This window comes from Neofelis nebulosa, chromosome 2 (genome assembly GCF_028018385.1).
Source record: "Neofelis nebulosa isolate mNeoNeb1 chromosome 2, mNeoNeb1.pri, whole genome shotgun sequence".
Taxonomy (NCBI): Eukaryota; Metazoa; Chordata; class Mammalia; order Carnivora; family Felidae; genus Neofelis; species Neofelis nebulosa.
The window spans coordinates 115,357,910-115,367,320 of record NC_080783.1 but is presented as its reverse complement, the minus strand read 5'-3'; the positions used below and the strand labels follow the sequence as shown (position 1 = coordinate 115,367,320).

At 51.4% G+C, this 9,411-nt stretch overlaps 1 protein-coding gene across 2 annotated transcripts; it reads right to left on the bottom strand.

Annotated features, from left to right (window-relative positions):
• Positions 1–203: 203 nt before the first annotated feature.
• TCHH (trichohyalin) lies at positions 204–9,053 on the bottom strand. Of its 2 annotated transcripts, XM_058715716.1 has the most exons (4): positions 9,008–9,053; positions 6,997–7,166; positions 2,189–6,259; positions 204–2,143 (listed from the first exon to the last, which is right to left on the bottom strand). In XM_058715716.1, the coding sequence occupies exons 2-4, from the start codon at positions 7,132–7,134 to the stop codon at positions 1,247–1,249; spliced, it is 5,106 nt and encodes a 1,701-aa protein (XP_058571699.1). In that variant the 5' UTR covers positions 7,135–7,166; positions 9,008–9,053; the 3' UTR covers positions 204–1,246. The 2 variants fall into 2 exon arrangements, with proteins under 2 accessions (XP_058571699.1, XP_058571698.1); XM_058715715.1 differs by having other exon boundaries at positions 204–6,259.
• Between the last annotated feature and the right edge of the window lie 358 nt (positions 9,054–9,411).

Genomic DNA, 9,411 nt, shown 5'->3' with positions numbered 1-9,411 from the left:
GGAAAGAGAATTGTATAGCTTGGGGATGGAAATTTCCTATTCAACCTAATAGGAAAAAATGGTTGGGGAAAATAGTTTTTCTCCCCCCCTTTTCCTATTTAGACATGGATAATAGTAGCCAAATACTTCTTAGTGGGAACTTATATCAGTTACAGACCAATAGATGTCATGATTTGATGCATAATCAAAACAGACGAAAATAATTGTTTGCCAAACATTTATTTTTTACACAGTCCAATCATTTCAACAAGAATGTCTCCAAGGTAGTATCAATAGGTCTTAAAGGATTGCGAGCTGATGGGTCTCATCTAAGGGCTTCTGGGAACTTGCCCTTCTGTTCACAAATTTGTCCCTTTCCTTCCCCAAAAATGCTTTGATCTCCTTTTGACTCTAGAGTGAAGTAGATGTTTATAGGATCTTGAGCAGGTTCTCTCTCAGTTAAAATGAACAAAGGTAGGAATATTCTCAAATTCATCAAAGATTGGGGGGAAAAGAACTGAACACTACAGACTACAGTAGACAGTTTTAAATTTTGAGCTCTGGAGTTTTTTGGGAAATACCTTGCTTTTGGCTCAGGAGATTTTAAGTGCTTATCAAGTATGAAAAAAAATCAAATTCTAGGTTTTGAAGCTAAATCTTCAGATTTCTTCCAGTTAGGGGCTGATTTCACAGGGAATTTTTCTGTAGAAGTCACTCCCTCCTCCCCTGTCCTTCGGTATTCAAGGCTTGTAAAAATTCAGCCCCCTTGCAGAATCTGTGTTAATTATGCCAAAAAATGAGAGTCTATTTGGAGGTAAATATTAGTGTAATTTAGGCTCAAGAAAAAAAATGCCAACTGGAACATAAAAAATATCTAAACTCTCCATAAGATGAATCAACCATTGAAAAAAACAGACCCAATTCTTTTGAATCTTAAATCATTGTTATTCTTGTTACTTTCGAAAGCAATAAACGTTCCCGAAACAAAACTCCTTAAACAAATTAAATGATTTAGATTTTTAAAAATTGCACACCACATCTGCACCAAAGAGCAAAGACACCCTGCAGTAAAGAACTACTTGAGGAAGAATAAAAGGCAAGAGTACAAGGTACATGAAATGAGTGTAGTTTAAGATTTTGGAAAAAAAAGATTTTGGAACATCAGAGAGTTCTCCCACAACCAGAAACATTTGAGTCATTTGGTATCCAGTGTTTCTTTTTCCTTTGCTGGAAGCTTTGGCAGGTGTCAGGATATTGGCAGCATCTCTTAAGGGCGGTACTGAGATCTCTGCTCTTGGATATATTCATAGAGAGGGCTGGAGCGCACCGGGACACTGGCAAACTGACTCTTGCCTGGCTCCAGAGTCTGCCGACGGCCCCTGTCTCCGTCTTCCCAGACTTGCCCGCGGTGCCTTCGTTCCTCCTCCCGCTGGCGGCGTCTTTGCTCTTCTTGCCGCAGTTCTTGTTCCTGACGGCGCCTCTTCTCCCTGGCAAACTGCTCCTCCACGAGGTACTGCTGGCCTCGCTCCTGCCGGCGCCTCAGCTCTTCCTGCTCTTCGCGTGGCAGTTGCTCTTCTTCCTCGAGGAACTGCCTGTCCTGCTCCTGTCGGTGTCGCTTTTCTTCTCTCTCCTGCTGGACGCTCTGCTCTTGCTCTTGTTCAGCACCCTTCAGTTGCTCCTCCTGAGAGAGGGTACCATCTAGCCCTCGGCGGCGGCGCAGCCTCTGTTCCCCCTCCCGGAACTTTCTGTCGCGCTCCTGGCGGCGCAGCTGTTCTTCCCTTTCCTGCAGGAGCTGTTCCTCCTCACGGAACTTTCTGTCGCGCTCCTGGCGGCGCAGCTCTTCTTCCTCGCGGAACTTTCTGTCGCGCTCTTGGCGGCGCAGCTGTTCTTCCCTTTCCTGCAGGAGCTGTTCTTCCTCACGGAACTTTCTGTCGCGCTCCTGGCGGCGCAGCTCTTCTTCCTCGCGGAACTTTCTGTCGCGCTCCTGGCGACGCAGCTGTTCTTCCCTTTCCTGCAGGAGCTGTTCTTCCTCACGGAACTTTCTGTCGCGCTCCTGGCGGCGCATCAATTCCTCCTCGCGGAACTTTCTGTCGCGCTCCTGGCGACGCAGCTGTTCCCTTTCCTGCGGGAACGGTTCCTCTTCACGGAACTTTCTGTCGCGCTCCTGGCGACGCAGCTCTTCCTCCTCGCGGAACTTTCTGTCGCGCTCTTGGCGGCGCAGCTGTTCTTCCCTTTCCTGCAGGAGCTGTTCTTCCTCACGGAACTTTCTGTCGCGCTCCTGGCGGCGCAGCTCTTCCTCCTCGCGGAACTTTCTGTCGCGCTCCTGGCGACGCAGCTGTTCCCTTTCCTGCAGGGGCTGTTCCTCCTCACGGAAGTTTCTGTCGCGCTCCTGGCGGCGCATCAATTCCTCCTCGCGGAAGTTTCTGTCGCGCTCCTGGCGACGCAGCTGTTCCCTTTCCTGCAGGAGCTGTTCTTCCTCACGGAAGTTTCTGTCGCGCTCCTGGCGGCGCATCAATTCCTCCTCGCGGAACTTTCTGTCGCGCTCCTGGCGGCGCAGCTGTTCTTCCCTTTCCTGCAGGAGCTGTTCTTCCTCACGGAACTTTCTGTCGCGCTCCTGGCGGCGCAGCTCTTCCTCCTCGCGGAACTTTCTGTCGCGCTCCTGACGGCGCAGCTGTTCTTCCCTTTCCTGCAGGAGCTGTTCTTCCTCACGGAACTTTCTGTCGCGCTCCTGGCGGCGCAGCTCTTCTTCCTCGCGGAACTTTCTGTCGCGCTCCTGGCGGCGCAGCTGTTCTTCCCTTTCCTGCAGGAGCTGTTCTTCCTCACGGAACTTTCTGTCGCGCTCCTGGCGGCGCATCAATTCCTCCTCGCGGAACTTTCTGTCGCGCTCCTGACGGCGCAGCTGTTCTTCCCTTTCCTGCAGGAGCTGTTCTTCCTCACGGAACTTTCTGTCGCGCTCCTGGCGGCGCAGCTCTTCCTCCTCGCGGAACTTTCTGTCGCGCTCCTGGCGGCGCAACAACTCCTCCTCGCGGAACTTTCTGTCGCGCTCCTGGCGGCGCAGCTGTTCTTCCCTTTCCTGAAGGAGCTGTTCCTCCTCACGGAACTTTCTGTCGCGCTCCTGGCGAAGCTGTTGCTCACGTTCCCGGCGGCGCTGCTGCTGTTCCTCCTCGCCGAACTTCCTGTCTCGCCTTTTGGCTTCCTTTTGCTCTTCTCGCTCCAGCAGTTCCTCAGCTGGGAATTGCATGTCGCGCTGTTGCCGGGTCCTCTCTTTCTCTCGCGCTCTCTCATCCCGTTCATCCTGCAGGAGCCACCGATTCTGCCGGAATGGTCTGTCTCGAACCTGGGAATCTTCGAGTTGCCGGATCCTTTCTTCGTTCACTTTGCGTTTGGAGTAAACCCTGTGATTACGAACTTCATTTTCTTTTTCTGGTTGCCACTGCCATTTCAGATCGCGGCTCTGATCCTCATCCTGGAATTGCCTCTTTCTGTCCAGGCGCTGCAGCTCTTCCTCTTCCAGATACTGCCTGCCGCGCTGCTGGCGCCTCCGATCTCTTAGCAGCTGCTCTTCCTCCCTCAGCGGCTCTTCCTCCCGATATTGTCTCTCCAGCTCCTGGAGCCTCCTTGTCTTGAGTTCCTCTCGCTGCAGCTGCTCTTCCTCCCTCAGCGGCTCTCGTTGAGTTGGCTTGGCGTAGACTGTGTGGCGGCGTCTCTGGCTTTCCTCTTCTGGTTGCCACCTCCATTTTTGGTCACGGCACTGCTCCTCCCGGCGTAGCTTCCTCTCCTGATCCTCTTGGAGGCTCTGCTCCAACCGGAGCTGCTTCTCTTCCTCGAGGATCTGCTGCTCCCGCTCCCTCTCGAGTCGTTGGCGACGCTGCTCTTCCTCCTCACGCAGCAGTTCCCCATCCTGCAGTTCCTCCGCCCTCAGCTGCCTCTCCTGCTGCTCCCGCAACTGGGGCCGGGCGGAGAACCTCTGGCGGCGCCTCTCGCTCTCTTCCTCCGCCTGCCACTGCCGTTTGAAGTCTCGGCGCTGCTCTTCCTCCTCCTGCAGGCGTGCCTGCTCCTCTCGGCGCAGCCGCTGCTCGCGCTCCTCCCGGAGGGACCCGGACCGGCTTGGCCACTCGGCGTCCTCCTCCCGCAGTTGCCGCTCGAGCTCCAGGCGCTGCCTCTTTTCGCGTTCCTGGCGTTGCCTCTGCTGCTCCTGCCTGCGGGGCCTGGAGTAGACCTTGCTCTGACGGGCGTCGGCCTCGCTTTCTAGCTGCCACTGCCACCTTGAGGTGCGGCTCTTGTCCCGCTCACGGGCCTCCACCTCCTCCTCAGCAGGCTGCTGCTCGCGCCTCAGCTCCTGCTGGAGCCTCTCCTCCTGCTCCCGCCTCAGCTCCTGCTCGCGTCTGTCCTGCTGCTCGCGCCTCAACTCCTGCTCCAAGCGCGGCTCCTCGCGCCTCAGCTCCTGCTCGCGCCTCTCCTCCTGCTCGCGCCTCAGCTCCTGCTCGCGCCTCTCCTCCTGCTCGCGCCTGAGCTCTCGCTCGCGCCTGAGGTCCTGCTCCAAGCGCGTCTCCTCTCGCCTCAGCCGCTGCTCGCGCCTCAGCTCCTGCTCCAAGCGCGGCTCCTCGAGCCTCTCCTCCTGCTCGCGCCTCTCCTCCTGCTCGCGCCTGAGCTCTCGCTCGCGCCTGAGGTCCTGCTCCAAGCGCGTCTCCTCTCGCCTCAGCCGCTGCTCGTGCCTCAGCTCCTGCTCGCGCCTCTCCTCCTGCTCGCGCCTCTCCTCCTGCTCGCGCCTCTCCTCCTGCTCGCGCCTGAGCTCTTGCTCGCGCCTCAGCTCCTGCTCCAAGCGCGTCTCCTCCCGCCTCAGGCGCTGCTCGCGCCTCAGCTCCTGCTCCAAGCGCGGCTCCTCGCGCCTCAGCTCCTGCTCGCGCCTCAGCTCCTGCTCGCGCCTCAGCTCCTGCTCGCGCCCGAGCTCCTGCTCCAAGCGCGTCTCCTCCCGCCTCAGCCGCTGCTCGCGCCTCAGCTCCTGCTCCACGCGGGGCTCCTCGCGCCTCAGCTCCTGCTCGCGCCTCAGCTCCTGCTCTCGTCTTTCCTCCTGCTCTCGTCTTTCCTCCTGCTCTCGTCTTTCCTCCTGCTCACGCCTCTCCTCCTGCTCGCGCCTGAGTTCCTGCTTCAAGCGCGTCTCCTCGCGCCTGAGCTCCTGCTTGCGCCTGAGCTCCTGCTCCAAGCGCGGCTCCTCGCGCCTGAGCTCCTGCTCGCGCCTGAGTTCCTGCTCCAAGCGCGGCTCCTCGCGGCTCAGCCGCTGCTCGCGTCTCAGCTCCTGCTCGCGCCTCTCCTGCTCGCGCCTCAGCTCCTGTTCAAAGAGCAACTCCTCGCGCCTCAGCTCTTGCTCGCGTCTCTCCTGCTCGCGCCTCAGCTCCTGCTCTAAGCGCGGCTCCTCACGCCTCAGCCTCTGCTCGCGTCTCAGCTCCTGCTCGCGCCTCTTCTGTTCGCGCCTCAGCTCCTGTTCAAAGAGCAACTCCTCGCGCCTCAGCTCCTGCTCGCGTCTCTCCTGCTGCTCGCGCCTCTCTTGCTCGCGCGTTAGCTCCTGCTCTAAGCGCGGCTCCCCACGCCTAAGCTGCTGCTCGCGCCTCTCTATCTGCTCGCGTCTCTCCTGCTCCTCGCGCCTCAGCCTCTGCTCGCGCCTCAGTTCCTGCTCGCGTCTCTCTTGCTCGCGCCTCAGCTCCTGCTCTAAGCGCGGCTCCCCGCGCCTCAGCTGCTGCTCGCGCCTTTCTGTCTGCTCGCGTCTGTCCTGCTTCTCGCGCCTCAGCTCCTGCTGCAACCGCGGCTCCTCCTGCTCCCGCTTCTGCCTTTGCAACTGCTCCTCTTCTTCCCGGAGCTCGCGCTGCTCCCGCCTCTCTTGCCTTTGCTTTCGGTCAGGAAATTCCTCAGGCTCCCGACCCTTGCGCCTCTTCAGCTGCTCTTCCTCCTCCAGGCGCTCTTCCGGTTCTCGCCTCTGCAGCCGCTGCTTGTCTTCCTCTGCGAGCTCCCTCTCCAGTTCCTGCCTTTTCTGCCTGTGTTCTTCCAGTTGTCTGTCCCGGGGCTCAAATCTCTGGTCTTCTTGCCTGGGATCTTGTAACGGGTTCTCCTTTCCCTCACACCTGACCCCCTTCTCATCCAGCCCGGAAACCTGGCTGAGAGCGTAATAACAAGCTTGAGCCACCTTGAAAACGAACAGGAGGAATTCATTGAAATCGACGAGCCCGTTACAGTCGCGATCCAGAAGTTCCAGGATCAGATCTACTGTCTCAGGGTCATGTGGCCTCTATGAAAAAATGAAAACAAAAATTTTACAATGTACTATTTACAAATAGTAAACTTTAAGTCATACACACAATGAATATTTTGTGATATGCTGACACTCAGAAGACATTGAAAGCAATTAGAAAAACATCCAGTGTGTTTCAAGTCTTGTCTCTACGTAAAATGTGAACACTTCATTTTAAAGCATACATTTGTTGGAAATTTTTGTAACTTGTAATTTAATGCTGATCAAAAGAACTCAAGTTCTTTTTAGCTGGGTGAATATGAACTCATCCTCAAGAGAGAAATAACAACGAAAAATTTTGAAGTTTTACAGCAGCCATTTATGTCTGAAATAGTACCCTTGATAGATTTTTATCCCATGTTTGTAAACAGAAGAAAACGTTTATGTTAACACCATTTTACTAGAGAAGACACTGATTTTAATTATTAAACTTTGGAAGTAAATTTAAATTCCTTTCAAGTTTAGTTTGATCTGACATCTTTGGTGATAATTTCCAATGTTCATTCACATTGACGTTGCCATCAAGTACATGAAATAAATACTTGTTAGCAACTTCTTTAAGTACTCAGACTACAATGCCTGTTAAGTGCCTTCAGACTCAGAGATGAAGACTGTAGTGTAGAGCTGTGATGGTATAAAATGGATACAAAGTCACCATTCTTTGCTATGATCTCTCCTGAGAAGAAATTTTATAACTCTAAATCAATAGATTTCCTTTTCTTGTTATTTCTTACCCGAAGGACATCTCCAAATTCCCTTTCAAGGAGGTTCTTCAGGTCTTTCTTGCTTAGTGCTGCCCCATCACAATCATGTAAGGCATATTGATTGAAAATTTCAGTGATATCCAAGATGCTTTTCAGAAGTGGAGACATTTTTTTTCCCCTTCCTTCAAGTTCAAGTAAATCTAGAAGAATAAAGTAGGATTCAGAATTAAAACTCTGTTTCCCATCTTGGGGAGGTTTAATCCATGCTGTTTCAGTCAGAGCCCTAAATTTACAACAGTAATTTATTTTCTTTTATTTCTTTCTTTTGATTTTGAGAGAGAGAGAGAGAGAGAGAGAGAGAGAGAGAGAGAGAACGAGAACTGTGAGGGAGGGGCACAGAGAGAGGGAGAGAGAGAACCCCAAACAGGTTCCACACTGTCAGCACAGAGCCCTACATGGGACTCGATCTCACCAACCTGAGATTATGACCAGAGCCAGAATCAAGAGTCAGATGCTTAACTGACTGAACCACCCAGGTGTCCTAACAGTAGTTATTTTCAACCTGGGCTTTCAAAGCATTTTATTTTTCAGTATTGTACTTAGAAAGGGGAAGACAGATCCTGAGAAATTTGAAGCTAGGGAATTATCTTCAGACTATTCTGTAGTCAGCTTTTGATCGTCTAGTCAATCTGGATTATCCATATCCTTTTCTTCTGTCTCTTCCTGCTCCCTACCACATTTCAGATCAAATAGTGATCTGAGTGTAGAATTTTAAATTTGATATGTTGCTATTCATAAGTATCTTTCTCTAAAGTTGAATAAAGAGAATAAATGAAAGCCAAAAGGTGAAGGAAGATTTGAGAGTATCTTAAGGTGGATATAAGCCATGTAGATCTAATTGTGGCAGCAAAATATTAGGTGGTAACCAGAAAAATAAAAAGGGAATGTGGATTATTTTCCAACATATGTAGTACATATGAGATCTATGAGGATAATTCATAAGTCACTATTTCTTTTTTTTTTTTTTTTTTTTTTTTTTTAATTTTTTAACGTTTATTTATTTTTGAGACAGAGAGAGACAGAGCATGAACGGGGGAGGGTCAGAGAGAGGGAGACACAGAATCCGAAACAGGCTCCAGGCTCTGAGCTGTCAGCACAGAGCCCGACGCGGGGCCTGAACTCACGGACCTCACGGACCGCGAGATCATGACCTGAGCCGAAGTCGGCCGCTTAACCGACTGAGCCACCCAGGCGCCCCCATAAGTCACTATTTCTAAGATTAAGCACCTCTTCTTCCTAGGCAAAAGTGGCATTATAATATTCAGGTATAACAATGCAGAAAACAGAGTACATGTTATTTGTATTAACTCAGATATGTTGCAAATACTCAGTTATTGGCTAGCTTCTTTAATTATTTCTCAACTCCAATACTTCAGATGTCATAACTACATGAAGATGGCCCATATTGAGTAGAACCATAAAAAAGGAGTACTGAGGATTGGTGACTTCTTGAGATGGCAGTTTTTAGGAAGATGAACCCCCATAAGAGTCACACATGAACCACTCTCCACGCCCTAATATGCAAACAAACTTATAGAATTCAGAGACGTGGGGGGGAGGGCACCTGGGTGGCTCAGTCGGTTGGGCATCTGACCTTGGCTCGGGTCATGATCTCGGGGTTCACGGGTTCAAGCCCTGTGTCAGGCTCTGTGCTGACAGCTCAGAGACTAGAGCCTGCTTTGTGGATTCTGTCTCCCTCTCTCTCTGCCCCTGCCCAGCTCATACTCTGTCTCTGTCTCTTTCTCTCAAAAATAAATAAAACATTAAAAAAAAAAAGAATTCAGAGACTTGGGAGAAGAGCCATGTTTCCATTCAAGTGATGGCTTCAGCTATAAAATGGCATGGAGTTAGCGGGAGTTTGATATCCCTGTAAGATACTGATCCTTTCTGGTACATAGATCCTCCTGACCCCCACCCAGCATCTACTACAGCTGGAAAATGAATTGTACAGAAAAATATGACCCCATTGGCTGGGACTTACCCACTTCACCAAAGGAAGTTGAGCGCTCGCTGACACTGCTGGCAAGTGTACTGGGCAGCTGGGAGCTGGACCTTTTATAAGGGATTTAATTGTGCCCTGAAGAGCAACTTGCAAAGGAGACACCTACTCTGTGGGATGGCCTGATTCATTCCTAACCAAGCCCAGCTCCACCTCTGTCTCCACGAATGACTTGTTTATCTCACTATTTGCTCACGTAGCTATTTGACATGAGGTTCACAGACCGTGCCTCCTGACAGTTGAGGTGCTACTGATTCCACCTAACATGAATGGTTAGAATATATGACAGAATCTGTAATTTTTTAAAGTGCTAAAATTTAAATAAAACAGTGAAATGAAGAAATTAATGTTTAGAATCTTAGTTAATTATGACTTCATAAAAAAGT